Raw genomic sequence first — 22,238 nt, 5'->3', positions numbered from 1 at the left:
CTTGAGTTCAAATTTACTCGGAAATGGATGAAATTAATAGAAGGTAAAGAGCATGCGCAATAGAGGATTTTCACAGCAGCCATTTCAAAACGAAATAGGATAAACACAAGTGTTACAAATGATACTAGTTAAGGTCCTGTTCCATTCAGGTCAAACAGAGTCAGGGTTCTGCTATTGCACATGGTGGCTCACTGGAAAGGCTCTGCTACACTAAATGGAATGGGACCTTAATTAGTTTCACTGCTATTTTACATAAATATGGCTGCCATGAAAAAGGTCTATGTTTTGAATTGGGCGTAACATTGATCTAGTTGACCAGACCAAGGCCATGTCCATACAAATACAGCTTAATCATGCATCCTTTTTCTCTGTTTGACCTTGTCATCCATAATTAACTTGTGTTTTCCAGTCCTGAATGTAAAGCTTTTGAAAAACATACAAGAGAGTGAATACATGTGAAAATAAGTTCATCAGTATAGGCAGAGAAATTCCTGGTGTACCCAGTTATCATTCCACAAAATGTGGTTTGGTACCAATGAGTGACAGCAAAATTAATTGCTTATTAATTATTTTCTGTTAACTGTTTAGACAACTGTTTTGCTTGTTATTTTACTCATCAAATGCATGAACATCATGTTAATTTTTGACACATGTAAATACCTAAATATTTTTTTTTAATATAGTGTAATGCCCCATGGATTGGCTTCCCATCTTACCTATTCAATTTTCAAATGAAATAAAATACTCTTTTCTGTTATCATTAATAGGAGATTGTCTGTGATAATGGTTCTTTCAAGCATCTCTGACAGGACCAATATGTAACCAACTGTAAGCTTGCACAAAGGTACAAACTGGGGCTCTGTGGTCAAACAACTCAGAAGCTGCTCTACTTACTGCATATTGCTGCTGTTTACTGTAGAAAGAGGTTAGGGGCTCGCCCTTACTGACTTTCAGTTCTGAGTTGAAGAGAGGAAATGGTGCGGAAATTCCATTGTTACAGGTTACATACAATTATGTCAGCTAAATGTCTGCTATAGGTGTAAGTTCTTTTGCATCTTTGTTCAAAAATAAACATCCCATAGAAAGTGTCTCACTGTGTCAGATTTGAATCTTGATGTATCTCTTGATTTATTTCCTTTTTTCACATCAAGATCAAAATACTGTACATGTTTTATAATACAGCGATGTTTCAGGTATCACTCATGTGCAGGTGCTTTAGCAGGTAATGCTGGGAAACAGTTTCTCTAGACAATCTGGAGACACAAGATGCTTAGAGGTCCAGCGTGTAAGATATATTAGCAGAAAGAATATAGAAGAAATGGGACATAATATAGTATATATTGTTTTTGTTACCCTAAAGTGAGCTGTTTATATCTACAGAGGGTGTGGCTCCTCTTCTACAAAGTCCACCATGTTACACCGAAATGTTTCTACAGTAGCCCAGACTGGACAAACTTAACGTGGGCTCTAAAGATGACCTTTTGCATTTTACGCTAGATGCCACTAAATCCCACACACTGGTCCTTTAATCAGTCAGTTGACAGAGAATTGGCAATTGGCAGCTATTTTGATAATAATTTAAGTTGTTCTTTGGTTCCAATATTGAGGATTTCTTATGAAAGCTTTTGTCATATTCGATAGTGCAAGGAAATATCTTTTTTAGATTGATGGTAAGGTAAAACAAAAACGCTACCTTGGCCTCAGTGAAATATAATCTGTTAATCAATTGGTTGATCAATGGAAAATCAGTCGTCAACTATTTTGATAATCACTTCTTTGATTAATTCATTTTTTTCTTGAAGAAATGGCAGGTGTTAATGGATTCCAGCCACTCAATTATTTGAGTTTTCTTCAAAATCTTGTCATATTTGATAGGAAACTGAAAATCATTGGATTGGGATGCTCGAGACATTTAAGGGTGAGGCCTTGGGCTGTAGGGATTTTTTTAAAACCAAACAATTAATCCAATAATTGAGAAATACTACATAATATATTACTAATATTGAACATGATTATTACAGCAGTAATTTTTTTTTTTTTTTACCATTTTCAGACTTTTCATGGTCAAAATAATTCCTCAATGAAGCCAGAAAAGAATCAGCAGATTAATGGATAAAAATCATTAGTTGCAGCCCTAGTAAATACTGCAACAGTTTATTCTCAACGAATGCCTGCTTCAGCTGTAATTGAAAGACAGTTTGGGGCGTCATAAACAGAAAAATGTCATGATACAGTGATGAGGTTCAGTCTCATCTTAAACAGCAGAAACAACACATAGTAGGGATGGTAACTTAGGCGCCTCACTCACTTAGTAATTGCTGTAATTGCTGAATAGATGACTGAACATTATTCAGTAATTATACGCCCAGTGATTTTAACATACTAAATCCATTAAAGTAACCTTGCCTCAAACGTGGCTGACAGTCTGTTGGCTATAGATGGATGACTTGAATGAAACTGTCTGGTGGTTTTCTCCAGTGATCTAACAGAACCACAGTATGTATAGTATGTTCCTCATTTTTAGTATGTTGCAGTGGCAATTCATATACAGTGAAACACAAAGAAACGACCCAAACTTTCTTAAAGGGCAGTGTTTGGCAGCACAGTGAGGACCTGATTAGCATATGTATGACCCTGCAGCCTCACAGGCGACACTGGAAACACAAGGAGCTGAGGGACATAAGTACACTCACACACAGGCTCCACTTATTCAAATGCTAAATATCCTTTTGAATTTCCCAGGCAGCCTCTCTCCCCCAAATCCTACTCAGCAAACAAATGAGGATGAATGGCTCAACATGAAAGCAGGCTTTAAATGCGTAATGTGGACTGTCATATTTTCATTCACTTGTTTGTTTATGGGCCTGTAAAAGGTCTCCTGTCAGTGTATTTTTAAAATCTACTTGAAAATGTGCCGGGGGAATTTTTGGGTGCAGTTTGGTTATTCATTACACATTTCACATTTGAAGATGGACTTTATCTTGATCTTCACACAAACCCAGAACACCATCAGTAAGCTAGAAGTAAATACTGGCTCACAGGGCTGTAACTAATGATTAGCTTTATTATAGATTATAGATTAAGGTTTCAGTTCTTTAATAATCATTTTATCATAGAGTTGCTCAGCTCCCATTAAGCAAGAATATATCAGTTGATTTAATTAATCAGTAGTCTAGAAATGGCAGTAATTGAGGCTTTTATTTTTTTTGTCCTAAATTTAAAATGGGGGGGGGGGGGGGCAAATTCAGCAAATTCAACTGTCGGTAGAGGAAAATGCACAAAATTTGCATCCCTACATGGAACTAAATCATCATTAGACAAAAAATGTACAACTGTGTTTGAAAATAGCTTGCTCTTTGATAAAAAAAAAAGTGACAGATTCAACCCTGTTGACATGATAACTTTAAGATAAAACATTAACTATGACCCTCAAGGAGCATTTTGTCAAGAAACATCCAATCATAGATCTTGAAATTCTCTGTCATGCACTATTAATGTTATGGTGTTGAGAAAATTGACCACACAATTTGCATGTTAAACCAATTTGTTTTTATATTCCGGGTCAGTTTCACAACTTTGTCGATAAAGCATTTTGAATCCATGGCGACTGAGGTTCATGGGTAAAGTAATATTTAGACCTGTTGGCCAGTAATTAATACTGATGTTCATAATATAAACCTCTAGGATTGTTAGATTATTGGGAATAGTCCCACGTTTACATGTTAGTTTGAAAAACTGAAATGGGAATACAGAAAGGGGAAAGTCAGTGATGGGCTTGATCATGATATTTACTCATATTGATTATTTTTCACCTAACACAAGTCCCCACGTTAGGTTATATTACATGTTCATCTTGATTCAAGTAGCTAACCACTTATTAGCGAATTTATTCAAATGTTAATTATCAAACAATATGTTATGTTATATGTTGCAGTGTTTTACTTTTCACCGAAACCCTGGTTGTTTAGTTGTATATTGTAGCATTGTGTTCATTTGGGATATTTATTTGATATCTGATGCATTGTGGGTTGAATTTGCCCTGAAGGAATATCCTGAGTTGTATAAGCATATTTTTCATACCTTGGGGAGTCTTTCCCAGGATAAACTGAATGTATTGTTCCCTGTTTGGATAAGACTTAGGATAGGAGCGTAGAGTTGCTACTGACTGGTGAAGGTTTACATTCTTTCCCGTCGTGGCAGAGTAATTAAACCTGCACATTCTTGTCTGAAACACTGTGTATTTTCTGTAGGTCAGGTTTCTCTGCAGTCCAATCCCGTGGCTAGTAACAGATGTTTTGTGAGCTGAATTTTAAGGCTGTCATGTTACATCAAAGCAGTGTAAGATTTAAAGATTTCCAGTCAACCACATCTTCCTGCTAGCTGTAGATGTCATATCTGGTCAGTGGTTGTAACTCTCACTTCTTATTTCAAGTTCATGAATAAAAGCCCAGCCAATAGGTTATTTGACCTCTTAACTGACCTTTTACATGTCAGGTTTTCTTACAGCTGTGTCAAACATTATGGAGGTGATCAAACTTTAAACAGCATCAGAAAATGTCAGTATGCCTCAAAGATTTGTAAGAGGAACTTTTTTCGCAGTAGACATTGTTACATGTCAAAGTAGAGAAAGCACAGGTGCAGTTAATCACTGTAATATTTGCTCCATTACATTCGGAGAGCCTGTTCCACGGCCCTGCGGTTGTTCAACCTTGTGCATGATTTACTGGAACACTTAAATGTAACAGAGGCATAATTACATTATTAGTTACACCTGTGCTCTTTCTTGTATGACTAGTCAAAATGTCTGCAATAGAAAGGGGTTTGTTGGGGCTGCAACAAGAAACAACAGTGGGTAAACTTGTTAAAAAACTTAGAAATGAAAGTATTTAATGTCTTAAGTATAACATCAGATTCAGAAAAGCAGTTTGTGTTAAATTCAGAGACAATTTTAACAGTATAACTTTACCAGGTTGGCAGGCAAGGTGGGCATTTCTCTACTCTGAAAAGAGACTGCTGCTGCAGTGGTTGGTTGCAGGTGTTAATTTGCTTAAAGTTAACTTTGAGCAAATCCTGATATTACATGAAGAATAATAGAGAATTGACTGATACTGAACTATTCTGATGTTTATTTAGCTATTCATTATTTTTATTTATTATTTTTTAAATGTATTCTTTATGTTTTCCATGGTCCTTTCTACAGTTGGTCGGCATATGTGAATATTAAATAACCGAGCAATCAAAAATCACTATATCAGCCACCATATTGATAACTGTTGAATTTTTCCCCTCTAAAATCAGTATCTTGTTGGCCTCAGAAATCCCATATCTGTCTGACTCTAATTATTAACAGACTCTGCTTTGCAACAAGCGTTCTCTGCCTCTTCGTCCATCCATGAGATCAAATTCACTGTGAAAAGGCAGCTGAGAATCCCTGGAAGATGTTTTTACAAGTTAATGAGTGCTATTGATCTTCCTCTATGTTGTCAGCTGGGTGTTTTGTTGCAGGTTTTTCACAAGAACAGGATTTCTTAGATTTTTAATTCTGAATAAGGAATATGGGACTATTATGCTGAGCTAGAATATGTGTATTTCTAACAGGTTCAGTGCAATTATGGAAATTCCTCGACATATTGACAGGTTTTCTTTGACAGTTACTTAACCTTTTTTCCCCTAAAGCTAACCAACAAACAGGATGCTGGTGTTTTTGGCAGCTAGTCTGTAAACGGTGTTACCCTCTGATCTTGATGAGGAAAGGCAGTGAGTTTGAGTTTACAGTAAACTGAAATGCCTGTTCAGAAAACTTTCCCACACTCCAGCAAGTTAAAAAAAAATGCAGAAACTATTTGTGAATTTTTATCATATTGTCTCAGTGGGGAGTAAAAGCTGTGAAGGCTGTGAGTTTAAGCTGAGAGTGAGCGATCATGCTCTGTCAGCGCCGGGTCCTCTGGTTGAATAAGTGTTGATGTTTTTGCTGCTGAGCTATTTTGAAGCGTTAGCAGTGTCCTCACCACGCTCTGCTGCAGGCAGTCAAGTCGAGTCGTGTTGGAGTACAGCTTACTAGTCAGAGAGGTGTATCCCTTTATGTCTGAGCCTAGTGGGCCACACTACAGTAGGTGTGAGGGTGTATGAGCGAGCACAGGAGGGGTGCAGAGCTGTGGGTGGTCCCTGGCTAACAGGATGAGGGAATAACAGCGAGTGGCCAGAGCTCAGTGATGCTGTACTCCCACTGCTACCAGTCCACACAATCAAGGCATTACTTATCATGTTGGACAATATGACAAATCAAGAAAATGTTTCCACTGTGGAGTTTGTTTTGTGCTCATGTGTATATTCCCAAGTTGAGGCACTTAGCTTGTAATTAGGGTTAATTACCAGGTGAAAGGAACACCTGTGTAGTCTGAACCAATGGCAGACTGTGATATACCAGGACAACAAGGAAAAGGTACAATGTTAGCATGATCTTCAAAAATAAAACTATATATTGAATTTATTTGTCCCAGAGAATAGTCTAGTTTAAGTAAAGATGAACATACAGTGGTAACACCACAGCAGAGGATAATTTTTCCAGGATTAAATTTAAAATGTAAATATTTTGGCTGTAATTTTCTAAAAGTCATTACTCATTCATGATTTTCTCATAAATGCTTTTGTTTTCTTCTTCCATTACATTTTTCTTTTCTTATTATATGTTTCATTTTAGGTTTTTAGCATTTTAGGCTTTTTCATTTTTTGCATTTACATATTGTTTTTTCTGTTTGCCATGTCAGGAATTTAAACTTCTCTTTTCATTTTCATATTGCAGTCTTACAATATCCATCTGACATTTCAGTATCCAGTTTCCTTGTTTCAGTTTCCATTTGATTATTGCCTGGTTTGGCTCAAGTCCTGCTGTGAACCTTTGTTTCATTTCTCTCCCTTGTTTCCTGTCTTCTGCACAATGTTGATAATAAGAGCATAAAAATGCCCCGACATTTTTTCCTCCCATTATCCCATTATCATTATCCTGAGTCATACAATATGATAATAGTTTATGTGACTTTTTTTTTTCATTTTCCCTTTTCCCTTTCATGTCTGGGTAAAATTATTCTCTATACGTCATACATAATGCTTCTTTAAACAACCAATAACTTGATTGATTACTGAAAGAAAATGACAGCTGTTAGTGTCCATGTAGTCAGTTTTCTCAGGGAGATAATCACAACAGTCCTATCAAATTGAGTGTCACCACATAGAAAACCTTTTGTTAAGTTATTCTTATCATTTTGTAAATGTATATTGTTTTAAGGTTAGGAAAATGCTGTATAATGCTTTCCTTATCTTGAATGTCAAACAGGGACATTTTGTACTCAGTAAGTTTCTTGTAATATTCTCCTTGCATACGCTGTGATAATTACTTTTAGGATTTTCACAATCACCGAACTTCGATGTGGTAGTGTTGAGGCCTGCTGCGTGCAGACTGTGGGTGTGATTTATGCAAATTGAACATTAGTAATGAGACATGAAATCCTGATAATTTCAAGAAACAAAAAAACAACAACAGTAAGTGAGACTGTTATTTGAGCGAAGTGACATGTCAACTCCAACTTTATTTACAGCCAGATGCTTCCAGATGTTTGTTATATTATTGCAGCACTTGACTTTGTCGTGACTGTTTCAGTCACATTATCTTGTACCGTGTTTCTTGTCCTGGTCTGTCTTGGAATTTGACCTAGATGCAAACGCTCAGTCAGTTTGGTATTTCAACATTTTTGGACCAAGTCTAAAAAAACATTATATGTCTTAAATATGGTGATTAAACATTAATTCTAGACCCACCATAATGGGATAAAAATGTCAAAGAAATATTAAAGAATGTAGTAATTCTTCACCATCCGTTCTAATCATGATAATCTCACTGTCTGACTTATCTTTGCTTGATTATGTGTTTTTTAGAGTTGCGTTCTTGGCCTAGATTCTTCCCTGTGGGCAGTTTAGATATGAAAGTAACCAACAGATTAAACCACTTAATCCTTAAGACTTTTTTTCCCCCTGCCAGGATTCATTTCACTGTATTTAAGTCTAATATGAACTTGTTTGTTGCTCCTCTCAACACTTTAATTGCTGTTTTGTTAGAGAAGGATAAGAGGACCTGAATACTACAATAATGAATTATTGATACACTTGTGGTCGCGTAAGGTTAACCTCTTACCCGAGTAAAGACAGAACTTTCATCCAGGATTCTCCCTATTTCACCAAGGTTTTTAGTAAATGTTTTCCAGTTTTTAACATTAAATGTCATTTGTTCAAACCAATTCAACAGAGAGAATTAATGTAGTCATCAGGGAAGAGCGTCTAGAGAGAGTCATGAGGTCTATTTCTTGTCTGTGTGTGTGTGTCAGCAGTGAGTCACATTAAGTACAGTGAAGTAGTCCACAAAAAGGGCAGTAAGGAAAGTCCTAGTTTCACATCTCACAGGCTGCATCAGCCTGAGAGCAGCTTACATTTGAAGCTGACGTGGTGTAACTAGAAAAGAGTCAATGGCATGTGTTTCACAGCTCACATTTGGCGTTGACGTTCTGCATGAATGTGTGTTTTCTGCCAGTAGGACTGTTTCATTGATGCTTGGCAAATGTCATGCATGAAGAGGACAGCAAAAAGCATTGCCTGGCTGCATAAAGGGTCTTTTTTAAATGTAAAATGTTAGATTATCTAACTCAGCTCCAGGGAAAGGCACAAGATCAGCCACTCACTCTGTCAGCCCCATGACTGTCTACTGATGGGATACACATGTTAGAGCAATTTAACACAACTTGAGATGTTTTTTTTAACATGAAGGGTAAAATCTAATGAAATGTTACATCATGTTTTTGTGAAATACTTACTATGCATACCACCTAGTAAACCATGAATTATGAGGCTAATGTTTCTCTGTATTTTTCTTTATTGTCAACAAATCCCATAAAAAGACAAAACTAAAGAATGGATTGGTTGCTCAATAATTTCAGACTTATCTTCCCTTTAAAATAGCTGAGTTTTTATTAACTCCCCCAATTCCCTGTAGTTTTTAACATTACTCAAACCGGAGTAAGTAGTGCATTTGGTGGGGACTATTTTCAGCTGCGGATTTACACACCTTTGGTGCTCTAGTGAGTATTTAGGGCAGCAGGAGAGTGGGACATGTGGGATAGACTCAAAATAAATAACAGTACTCATGTTAATTGTAATTAAGAAACATGTCACCCAGCACAATGGTGTGGCTCTTTAACAGGGCCCAACCGATACTGGATTTTGGGGCCTATATTATGGAGTAAAAAATATTCAGATATTGATATCTCAGCTAATATTCTTTATTTAGAGTATAATTTAATAATAGTGACAAATATAATGTCTTTGGTTCTTTCCCTTCTATCCTTTAATGTGTTTTTAAACATTACAGAACCACAATGAAGCTCTGTGTCACACCATACAGGAGGAATAAGCTCTGGTTTGACCTTTTTATTGGATTCAGTCACAAGAGAGGTGCAGAATATTGCCTTATCCTTTAAAAAGCAACACTTATGGTGACAGATAAGAAAAATATTGCTACAGTTTTGTGTTCTTAGTACTTATAATCCTAGTCTTCAATTAGCAATATTGAATTGTCATTTGAAGCTGGATGATGATGAGGCTTGATCCATTTTAGTCACTCAACTACTGTATTTGGTGCCATGATATTCTGTGCAGACATTAATGGTTCACAGGTGATTGTTATAACTTTGGTGATCCCTTAACTTTTCATCGACCGCCATCAACAGGTCTGTTTGTCCAGGACATTCTCATCAACCTCAGCTGCACTTTGGGTTCAGTGCTAACTAGCAAATGTTAGCATGCTAATACATTCAGAGAAGACTGTGAACATGCTAAACATTATACCTGTTAAATATCAGCATGACGGCATTGCCATTGTGGGCCCGTTAGCATGCTTACATTAGCATTTAGCTTCAGGCACCAGTGTGCAGCCTCACAGGGCAGCTAGCATGGCTGCAGGCTCTCTGTGGTGAGAATATAATCCATATAAGAGCAGTACGGATTTGCATGATCTGTAGATGAAGAGGAAACCATGACACACAGACACACTATCCTTGTATCATAACCCCACCAGTTCCCTGGAATTAGCATACCCACCTGTCACGATAAGTTCCTGTGTTTGTGTGCAGCTTGTTCTCAGAGCACAGGTTTGAGAGCAGAGCTGTCAGGATATGTTTTGTACAAATTGAGAAGTGATGCGCTACCCATCCAGAACCAGGCTTTTAATTATATTTTTGTTTTATTTGTTGTGTAGCTTTATGCCAGTATATACAAGCTACTAAATTCAGAGATGGGGCCAGAGGAAATTTGGCAAAAGAAGGTAACCCTCCCACCACACACACTCCTCCCCCTTTTAACCTGAGCTCAGCTTTAACCCTTCAGCCTTTAACCTGGCACACCTTGTTTGATTTTCTCAGCAGCCTTCTTTTGTTATTTCAAACTCTGAGTTCTCTCAGTTATTTTCTGCACAGGTGTGGGGACTTGCCCTTTCTGTTTTTGCGCACTTTGATTTCTCTCCTCCTGATTTTTCTTTTTTCCCCTCCACCCTCCCTCTCCCTCACATCCTTCAGCAGCAGCTGAACAATGAGCTGATGTTTGACAATCACTGCTTCTGTTTCTCTCACACACACACACGAATCCAGTGCTGCCTGCGCTGGCATTGCTTGGTCAATGTTTACTCTCCCCCTACACTCTGAATGACTTTCCAGTACTGCCTTGGTGTGTGCATCACTTCTGCTTTACTCTGGGTTCAAATCAACTCAATTCAAGCTTTCTATGACTGATTATTTTGTGTGTTGCTTTGTATTGCCATTAAAGCTGTCAGGAAGCATTGAGATCCATAAATTAGATGATCTGTTTTGGAGGAATAGATGCTGCCTATTTGAATGTTTTATTATGTTTACTTTCTAGAGCAGGATGCAGATGACAGCTTTATATGATGCAATACAACCTTCCTCTCAAGATAAACATGCTGACTAGCTCTTTTCTCCAGTTGCGCCTGGCACTTTAAACCTGCTTCTGATCAGACTGTTCTCCTGTTGCTCTGTCTACATCTAGAAACGTGTGCTGACTGTTTGTCTCCGTCTTGTTTTTGCTTTTCTCTCTGTTTGTTTCACTTCCAGGTGAGAATTTTGAGCAGAGTCCACTGCGGAGAACCTTTAAATCCAAAGTTCTAGCACATTTTCCAGACAATGTCGAGTGGAATCCATTTGACCAGGATGCAGTTGGCATGGTATGATCGTTATACAGTCATAACATTCAATAGAATAATAGTATGTTATATTATGACATCAACATCAGTATCACAAAGTTAATATGAATATTTTTCTTTTGTATGATCATGCGGCTAATGTATGCAAAATCATATAAATAAACAACTACCGACATCTCTGAAGTTCATCACTTTATACATTATATTATTTATTCATGGTGATACAATATACATAGACAAACCGAAAAACAGCTTTTCCATAGTGTCACAGTGTTTGACAGATGCTAATTTATGACACCTGTTCCTAGAGGAGGTTTTATGAAAATTAAGGATAGAAACAGTGAGGTAAAAAGAAGATAAACTGAGTAAAACAAGATGTCCTAAAGCCAATTAAAAAAAAAAAAAAAAACTATATACAGCAAGGCCGAATAAAGCACAGAGCTGAAGACATTACAGTTAAAAATTTAATATGAGTTCAGGTTTGTTGCTGAATTAACCAGGGTTTGGTAGCTCTCTTGAAGTGATTAAGTTTGCAACAGATTTCAAGTGATCAGGTAATGAGTTCCAGGGCTGTGCTCCTTTCCTTTCCTCCTTTTTATTTTATTGGGCTTTTTAGCTTTTAATTGACAGGATAGCTTTTAGATAGACAGGAAATGGGGTTGAACCCACAGCCACAGCTGAGGATTCTGTACATGGGATGCACAATCTACCAACTGAGCTACAGGGGCACCCCAGGACTTTACTTCTTCCAGAAAAAGTGTGGTGGTTTTAGAGAGAGTTAAATGGTGTAACTACTGTTTGAATTTTGTAGAGAGACAGGTTACATAACTCCCTTTAAAACCACAAATTGTCATTTTTATATAACTGTTTGTGCTTAAAAAACACTTTGTTGTTAAGCAACAAGGTGCTGTCATTTTGAACTTTTGGACAGAGCCGTTTCCTCCAGTTTTCAGTCCTCATGATAAGAAGGGCTAATCATCTTCCCACTCCAGCTCTGTATTTATCCTACAGACATGAGAGTAGTATAAACCTTCTCATCACAGTATAATTTAAAATATATTAGCTTCTGATTTAAGGGCTGTTCATTCCAAGAACTATAACTGTAACTATAAAAATATAGAAAATTGTTCTAACTTAAATTGATGGCAGAGTCCTGACTGCAGCTTTACAGTTGTGGTGTGGACTCCATCACCATCCACTTGAGTTAGAATGATTTTTAAAACAATATTTTTATAGTTACAGCTATAGCTCTTGGTGTGGACAGCCCTTAAGTCTAATGTCTGGTTCTTGACCCTCTCATACTTTGTCTGTCTGTCCTCTCAAAGCTCTGTATGCCAAAGGGTCTGGCGTTCAGGACGCAGGTCGATTCTCGGGAGCCTCAGTTCCACTCCTTCATCATCACCAGAGAGGATGGCTCTCGGACGTATGGCTTTGCGCTCACCTTCTTCGAGGAGGTGACCAGTAAGCAGATCTGCAGCGCCATGCAAACTCTTTATCACATGCACAACGCGGAGCAGTACGACATCTTGCACACTCCCACCTCACCACCGGGACCACAGGACCAGCGACACCAACACTCCCAGCCTCGTCCCATGCTCCACGCTGCACCTGCTATCTCCCGCCTGCAGCGCTTTAACTCATATGACATCAGCCGTGACACACTGTACGTGTCAAAGTGCATCTGCCTGATAACACCCATGGCCTTCCCGCAGGCCTGCAGGAAGGTGCTGCAGCAGCTCCACCAGGCTGTCTCCTCCCCTCAGCCCCCGCCCCTCCCGCTGGAGAGCTACATCTACAACATCCTCTATGAGGTGCCCCTGCCTCCCTCTGGGCGCTCCCTCAAGTTCTCAGGCGTCTACGGGCCCGTGGTGTGCCAGAGGCCGAGCACGTCTGAGCTGCCACTCTTTGACTTTCCCATAAGTGAGATGTTTAATCTGCTGGGGGTGGAGAACGTTCTCCAGCTGTTCACCTGCGCCCTGCTCGAGATGCAGATCCTGCTCTACTCACAACGTAAGTAGCTGTTCTGCTCCTGTTACGCTCAACGCACTCATGTGACCTGCAACATCCAGACGCATTAGGATGCATTGATTACAAGAACCTACACATCCTGCTCACATTACAACCATATGTTAACAACAAATAGATAAGCAGTCAGGCCTACATTGAAATCCTGCATAGTACAAACACAGTATATTAACAGTAAACGTATTCTAAAGGGCTGGAGGAAGGAAAACAAGAAAAAAAATATATGCATTAGTTTGTAACAGCTGTTTTTTGGGAATTGTGGGGTCATGTCATCTTGCTAGTAGAGGCAGTCTCAGGAGATGTCTCTGGAGCTGGGAGACATATCAGTGTCATGACATGGGGCTAGATATTGTCAAGGGACCTGGTGGTATTACACAGTGATGTAGGTTTAAAGGGATAGTTCAGATTTTTTTGAGGAGGAGTTGTATGAGGTGTTTGTATTATCTACAGTAGGTAATAGTCGACACGCCCTCAGTTTTGAGAAGCAGTAGGAAGCTCAGCAGTGTACTGTTGTGGACAAAGCAAAACATATTTTAGCCATCTAAAAAAATCAATAACAGTTGTATGCTATACAGTATTAAGAATATTCTTACAGGTTTACCTCACTGTCAAATAGCCTTTTTTCAACTGGAAACTGCATGTAATCCAAATATCACTTTTCTCAAAGCAACCAGTCTCCTTTTACAAAAAGCAGTGATTTTATCTGGCAAAACACAGAAGTTGCTCGTCTACTGCTGCCTGGATCAGTTAATTTGTTTGTGTGACTTTGGTGAATATCAACTAACCACTAATAACACCTCAGGTACATTTGTACCTCGTACAAACCCCACTTCCAAAAATCTAAACTGCCCCCTCAAGGCTTTCTTCCCTTTTAATAAATTTTGGATGGATGGAAGGAAGACTTACTATTTTACTATTTGCGCAAAAAACTGCACAGCAATCCCTGTGCAAAATGGGCGTTCAGAGGCTATTTGACTATCCAATAAGCACTTGTGATGGAGTATACTGTCTCCTTAACGATAACCATCTTAGAAAAATAATATTCTCAAGACAAGTATTTCTTCAGGAACTCTTTTGATTCCCTGGGTGCTACTTGAATGGGAATGCTATTAAAGGGGAAATTCTGCACTTTTCATGTGGATGTCCAGTCAGTGTTAATAGTAAATGTATTGAAACAATAAATTCCTGTGTGTGCTATGTTGACCAAGAAAGCTGAGTTCTCCTGTTTGCAAGCTGTGCCAGCAGTGGCCACATGTACCAGGATGCACTTGTGAGCTTCTGATGCCCATTCCCATGTTGCCGTTTATCACCATGCTAATCTATAGCTATTAGTTTGTCCTTCAGAACATAGCGTTAGGTGACAAAAATACTCATCTAGCTGAAACAGCCTGCAGTTATTTGTTAACAACGACATCACTGTGACATCACTGGATGCAGGAAGAACAACAGATATTTGCAGGATCAGAACTCAGCCTCCTCAGTCAAAATAGTACACAGTGAGGAACTTATTGCTTTAATTTACTACATTTACCATCAACACTGACTGGATATCCACATGGAAAGTGTAGAATTTTCCAGTTTTTTTCCTCTGGGCTCAATAACAACACTAGAACTCAATGTAGTCTTCACTTTTATGGTCTGTTTCAGTTAGTACACTGACAGGGAAATGTTGCATCTGTTGTCACGTCATAATCCAGCTCTGTGGCTAATTTAAGAAATATTTGGGATTTAAAACGTCTGGATGAACAAAAAAACATGGCCGCAGGCTGCGACACATGTTTCATATGCATGGTGGGACTGTTATCCAGGACATTACATAACCTGTTGAGTGTTTCCATTAAAGTGATGCAGTGTGAGTAGCAGCCTGTGTAAACGCTGGCCCCCTCACCCATCACAGACAGCCTCTACCAGGACTCACATGTAAATGTGCGTGTCTGTGTATGCCTGTGTTGCTGTGAACGTTCGTCTTGTTTGCACATTTAAGCTGCTTGGCTAAGAGGGCCTCTTTTGGTCGCTACGATTCGTCTTCTTTACTCTTTACCACCGTTTAAGCAAAAGACAGCAAGAGTCTGACATTCAGTTGCTTAATTTCCAAATTCCCCGTTCCCTAAATTCTGTTAGTGTTAATTTATGAGGAATAAATAAATGCTCAGTAAAGATTAAATTAATAGTATTTTAGAAAATGTGATGTTCTTGTCATTGTTCACCACTTAAGAGAAAGAGAGAGAGAGAGAGTGTGTGTGTATGTGTGTGTGTGTGTTGGAGAGGAACAAGGACATCATTTAGGGATGCTGGATCTGGTGTGGTGATTGGATCCATTACAATGGCATGAGAAGGCAAATGGTGTACAAAACGCCAGGAGCCGGGGGGAGAAGCTCTTAAGGGGGAAAGCTGTGGTGTTGCTAGGCAACCTGGAGACAGGGAGGATGGCAGTGATGCAGGATGATTATTATTGGTTGGAAGTGACATCATGCCTCTTTTTTTTCTCCCCCCCATGAGGCTCATCACTGCAGAACGTGTGAAGGGTGTTGTGTAGAGTTAAGCCCTGGCAATCTTCCACTGAGAAGAAATGAGCGATTGTTAGTTAGGGAAGGACACCACACACACACACACACACAACCGAGGAGAGGGATGCTCTGCGAATAAGGAGACGACTGTATGTGCTATGTGCTAAAAATAGCACTGGAATTCATAACTCTGATTAAAAAAAGGACTATGGCCAGTATTTCTTCTATCAAGCCATAAAAGAAAAGATTTTCAACACTGTCTACTGCTCCTTCCGTCTGTCTCAAACAGGAAGCTCATCATGTGTCGATCATGTGTCAGCCAGAGTGACATGCTGCAATTAAGCTATTATTTGTTATTGTTATTTCATGGCCATATTCTGTCTTTATGTGATTTGTGTAGTTGTGAGTGACAGGATAGACAAGGGGAGAGGGAGACCAGGGTGTGAAGTGAGAATGTTGCGGTTACACAGCGTACATTTGAGGCACAAAGATGCTTTTAAAATGCACAAATATGAAGCTGGATGTCTGTCAGAACAGTGTGTTTGGTCTTAAGATACAGAATCAAGTTTGTCCTTCAGCCATGAAAAGACCATACCATAGAAGATCATACTGTACCTTTTTAATTTAGTAAATTATAAATTATAAATAAAAAATGCCAGCTTTTCTTAAACTATCATTACACACCTTTGTGAAGCTTGCTCTAGTTCTTCCTCTGTACAGTTTCTCAACCATGTATCAATATAATTTCAACAGTTGAAGGCAAATTATGGAGGATTTTCCAAAAAACAGTGCATAGACTCATATAAAAGGTAATCCCTGTCGATCATCACCCATGATTCAACAGAAGTTTGTGGCGGTGTCTGCATCTGCAGAGACCCCCCGGGGCCTGTGCCATCTATTTTCTCATTATTTTGCTGTGCTCTGGACACTTTACCAACCCAAACACAGACCACATTTAGTCAAAACACACTGTCTGATCAGTCAAGTGCTGAGATGTAAGATTTGTAGCAGTTTCACTTCTGTGTGTTTAGTGTATTTTTAGACTACCATACTGCATACATTTGCATTTTGTATGTAAACTGAAGAGGTAAAGCAACACTTCAGTTCTCAGTGTGGACATTTATAAAATGTTTGCGCTCATGTGTACATAGCAACAGCGCCTGACTCTGTGAGTTTAAGTGGTTTCTTGTTATGGTGGCCTAGTTTAAGAGCAGACGGGTGATGTTAGTATTCTTGTCCCCATCCTGGGAGAGGAAGCCTGCTGAGAGGGAGGATGAGGGGGGGAGGCCCAGGCTGGGGTGAGAGCCTCTTCTCATGGACCAGCACATGACCAAATGAAGGAATGGTATTTATTTTGGCTCCATAACAGGAGAAGCAGAGCTGCTGCTGCTGCTGCTGCTGAATGTACAGTAGGTGTCAACAGGATAGAGCAGGAATGCAGATGAGGAGGACTGGACACATATTTGAATGTATACCAGTTGACTAAAGTGGGAAAGACTGAACGTGAAGGAGTGTTTCTGTGTGGAGTCATGAGAAAGGAATTTAACGTTCACCAGAGGAGCAGCTGACTGTAGCTGTGTCACAGTTTAGAGTCAGGAGGCTCTGAGTGATGCAGGCCAAGTCCTCTAGAGGACTTCCTCCTCAAATGAGAGACCAAAACTGTTCATGCAAGCAAGTATTTCAAAAATGTGCATGTTTATCACCAGTATGGTGTCCTTAAAAGTGTAAATACCGGTGGTAAATACGGCCATGTACAGTTTTCAGTGCAGATGGCAACTTTTCCAGTGGTCAAAGAAGTATTCAGAAGTGTTGTGCAAGTTCACACTTCATAAGAGCTAGATCAAAGTTCAGTTTACAGAGATTAAAATTAACTAGTTGACATTCATAGTTAGGGATGCACCAATTGACCAGCCGGACGATTTTCAGCGTGACTGGTCCTGACCGGTGACGTCACACATCTGATTCTGTGCTGGTTATATTAGCACACATGCAGACAGACACTGACCATAATGTCACACCCACCACAGCGCTGATTACAGCAGCATACACTCAGAAACATGCCTGCATGAGGTCAATGTCAGCGACAGAATACAAGAACAGAATAAAGAGAAGACAGACGATCTACAACAAGACAGAACAGCTGACTTTGTCGCCAAACAGCAGTAAACTTTCTAACTCTTCAGGCTAATGTTAGGCAGCAGCAGACTGCTGTTCACAGACTGACAGTTAAAATCTCACCTCCTGTTCTGGCTGAAGAATAAACAACCTGTGTTGATGTGTCTCCTCAAACATTTTCTCATCCAGACTCATTAAACTTCTACTTCTGTTTTTCTCACTGCATAGCTTTACTATGATAATGATGTCATACTAGATAGTGGATGATAATCATATTTTTTCTATTCATTTCAATGGCCAGGATAATTTCTATCTATATATATTTACAACAGTTTGAGAATGTTTACACTATAGCAGATGGCAAACTCGAACTCTCCAGGGAGGGAACAACACTCATGTTCACATTCATTAGTTGCAAATTGAATCGTTGAGTTCACCATTCACCAAAAACTTGAGCATGTTCAATGTATGATGCTCTTTTACCGCCTTCATACACAACATTGGTATTCAGATCCTCTGGTGCAAACAGCTTTACCACGATGTCAAAATACTACCTTACAAGTAACATTACTACTTAAAAAATTCATCAGCTCACAGTGGATTATGGAGTACTGGGGAATATAAGAAACAGGCCAGTTTTGTTGTAATGGGACAGACCATGTCATCTTGTTATGATTTGGTCCACAGAGCATCCACACCCTAAATTAGGACACAGGTAATTCCTTTAAGGTTGGTCATTGATCTGTAACTCCACTCCTACATTTTAAGAACGGAGAATAACAAAGACAACAAGGCTTAAGAGTTCACACTGTAGTAGGGTTGGATGTTTTCCTTTGTCTTGTCATGTTAATCCACTCTTAATGATAAAGAAATGTTGTACAGCTGTCCTCGCCAACAAAACTAATGCTAATATCTTGGATGTGTGGTTGCTGCAAACATAGCAGGACTGGCTATCATGTCATGTTGTGCGTGCCAGTTGATAGATTTCAAACCCAGACAGCAAACAGAAGAGCTGAGGCATAAACAATGTAATCTCTTAGAAATTATAAACATATTGCACAACTGTTCTGTCGTATGCTGCTTACTGGCCCAAGTGTTTCAGAGGAATAAGCAACATTTATCAGACAAAGGCAGTGTAGCCCAGAACTAAACGTGAGAAGAGAGTTGTGTAACCCGTTTCCCTTTATTTTAATGTCAGGAATTTGTCTGAAAAATGCACTTTATTAGTTTAGAATAGTTTAAGGATGTTCTGAAGACTGATCACTGGAACTTTAAAGTATACTTTAATATATACTTGTCCAGTAAATGTTGATTTAACACTTATCACATCATTGAACAGGCATTTGCATGTGGTGATTTTAATGATTGTGCTGCAGAAGCCACCAATCAGGAAAACCACAAGTGATCACTTAGTTTCATTACGGTCATCGAGACTTTAACGCAATAATCAAGTCAAGAAATGAACCCTGAAATATGCACTGTGTGTATACACTGCTGGTATGCATCTTTTACACAGTCTTTCCTTCACCACTGTTTATTTTCTTTTTGTGTGTGAAACAGATTATCACCGGCTAATGACCGTGGCAGAGAGCATCACAGCCTTAATGTTCCCCTTCCAGTGGCAACATGTGTATGTTCCCATTCTGCCCGCCTCCCTCCTCCACTTCCTGGATGCTCCTGTCCCGTATCTCATGGGCCTCCACTCCAATGGACAGGATGACCGCACTAAGCTGGAGCTGCCACAGGAGGTACAAACACACCACTTGTGCTAGAAATTTGTTACATTATATTCTATTAATTTTTGGTAAAATCCAGAGAAATCCATATTTTACTCAAAGTATCAGTGCACTGCCTACTAGCTACCAGTTGCTATAACTTACAGGTAAATGCCAGATACGTCAGATACATCGGATAATTCAGAGAGTGAGGATTACCCCATCAATGAACATGATTTTTGCCTGAGACATGTCAGATAGATTTATATTTGCTTATTTAGCCATTTTATTTCCTGGAAATAAATGTTTTTTTCGTTATTTTGTGTCTGCATTTATGTTGACCTTTGAATGATTGTAAATTGCTGCTAAATTAACTGTAGGATTTTTCATACACCGCACTCTCTATACTCTACTGTAATCTATACTGTGCTGAAAGGTTTGAACAGAACTGTTGACCCTCCTACGTTTATTTGGCCCACAGATTGCAAATCAACCATGTCATTTACCAGCCTGTTATTTATTTTTGTCTGTGCAAAAATGGGAAAAGATGATCAGGATTTTAGTGAATAAAGTATGTCTTGTCTTTAATTTTCTTTCTGCACACAAACATGCTCGCTGTATCTCGAACAAGCAGGTTTATTATTGTCGTTCTGCATAGGTAAGGTCTTTGTTGTACTGCTGACACAACCCACAGAGGACAGTTTCTCTTCTTCTCATTCCTCTTGTGGCTGTATTTTAAAGCTTTTTTTTTTTTTACATGTCTAGCCACTCCAGATGTTTTAACTCGCACAGTGCCCTCGATGTACAGGGGTATTTCAAGGTCACTTAGTGATCTCAGCACAGTGTGCCACTTTGATTTTTCAGTCATCAGTTAGCTCATTAGGAACAAGTCTGTTCGCTTTCCATTTATACACAGACAAGACAAGTGTGAAAGGAGTAATGACAGACCTGTCGAGAAATTAAACTGCCGGGAATAAACGCATATAAAAATAGGCTTTGTTGGCTTTGTAATAGTGTTATTAAGACTTGTTAGACTTGTTAGCATTAGTACAGTTAGACCTGTAGGACTGCTAATGTTAGACTAGGTTGCACGAACAAAGCTGATCTCTGATCAGAGTTTAGTAAAACTAGGTTCAAAATGAGTTAATCCAGATTTAAAATTAAGCAGTGCTCTGTTGCGCAATTTAAAAACTAATCTTAGTATAGTAAATTCAAATGTAGTGATGTAAACTGTAATTACATAGAGTTTAATCAGTATGCAGATAGTTGCTTACCCAAATTAGAATAAATCAATAAATGATAAAAGGAGTTTGAGTGCTGTTGGGACCTTGTAAGTATAAAAGAGGGAGAAAAATGTTAGCTTTCATCTTATCTGTATTCCTTAACCAAATATTGCATTGTTTTCTAGCAAGCTAAACATTACATTTCTTGCTAGCTAGATAAAAAGTTAACTGAACATTAGTTTGTTTGAAAAATCATCTTTGTTGGTGCAACTCAGCCATAGTGTTACAGCTGTTCATTGTGCATTAGGCAGTTTTTCATACTTAATTATCTCATTCCTCGTCTTCTCCCAGGCTAACTTGTGTTTTGTGGACATCGATAACCACTTCATTGAACTGCCAGAGGAGTTGCCGCAGTTTCCCAACAAACTGGAGTTCATTCAGGAGATCTCAGAGGTGCTCATGTCCTTTGGCGTGTCTCCAGAGGGAAACATTCACTCCAGCGATAGCCAGGCCAAGTACCAGGACTTCCGATCAGTTGACATGGTCTCTGATAAACGTAACGGCAACCTGGCCTCGCCCCTCAACTCCTACCTGCTGAGGGAGAATGAGACGATTGCCAGACTGCAGGCTCTGGTGAAGAGAACGGGTGTCAGCCTGGACAAGGTGAGAAATTATTTTGTCTTATCACAGAAAAGTGGCCTGAACCAGTGATCCTGTCTCATATATAGTCCTTGTACTATTCCCAGGTTTAATTTTTAACAAAAGTGAAACAGTGATGGTAGACACAAAAAGTGAAATATGGTAATTATGTAATTGATTATTAATAAAGAAGATTCATTATTTCACCAATGCTGATAATGCAAATAATAACTGTGACCTCGGTATTAGCCTATTAAGACATCATGATTTTCACAACCATGCAGATTAGAATAAAATACAGATGTAAATAGATTACTGCCATCTGAAAACTAATTTGGACTTCTCAGTAAAAAAAAAAAGAAAAAGAAAAGTCTAAGTAGACCTTTGCCGGGGACTGAATCCATCCTGAATAATACTTAAAGTTTCAATAATTAATGCATTCAAAGTATAATCAGCCATGCAAATGTTTAGTTTGTAAATCCTTAAATTCATCAGCTCCATTGCAATGCAAATTTTCAGCAGGAGGTAAAATGTCATAAGTGTGCAACTATATTTTGGTGGCTTATAAATGATGTAGTGGGCCAAAAGTATGGGGATGGAACAATAGTCATTATGACCGCATGTCAGGTGGCACATTTTGAAACGTGAAACTTTGTTGTGTTTTCCTTTAATTTGTCACCCTTGTGTAGAATTCTTTCCTGAAATATAATTTTGGTTGTTTATAGCTCAATAACATCTGATTTAATGTGATGAAGAA

At 38.8% G+C, this 22,238-nt stretch overlaps 1 protein-coding gene across 6 annotated transcripts in view; it reads left to right on the top strand.

The window, feature by feature from the left end:
* Positions 1-22,238, top strand: part of dennd5a (DENN/MADD domain containing 5A) — a 46,389-nt gene that overhangs the window by 2,801 nt on the left and 21,350 nt on the right. For 4 of the 6 annotated variants that reach the window (XM_084716874.1, XM_084716882.1, XM_084716833.1 and 1 more), the window contains exons 2-6: positions 10,301-10,366; positions 11,169-11,278; positions 12,583-13,267; positions 19,465-19,652; positions 21,194-21,505. In XM_084716874.1, coding sequence (XP_084573000.1) covers positions 10,301-10,366; positions 11,169-11,278; positions 12,583-13,267; positions 19,465-19,652; positions 21,194-21,505 — 1,361 coding nt within the window. The remainder of the gene's footprint in view (positions 1-10,300; positions 10,367-11,168; positions 11,279-12,582; positions 13,268-19,464; positions 19,653-21,193; positions 21,506-22,238) is intronic. The other 2 variants (XM_084716841.1, XM_084716862.1) reach the window with 1 other exon arrangement.

Source organism: Lutjanus erythropterus, chromosome 1 (genome assembly GCF_056507025.1).
Source record: "Lutjanus erythropterus isolate fLutEry1 chromosome 1, fLutEry1.hap2, whole genome shotgun sequence".
NCBI lineage: Eukaryota > Metazoa > Chordata > Actinopteri > Lutjaniformes > Lutjanidae > Lutjanus > Lutjanus erythropterus.
Note: the sequence above shows the minus strand (reverse complement) of the source record. Positions and strands in the feature narration are given on the sequence as shown.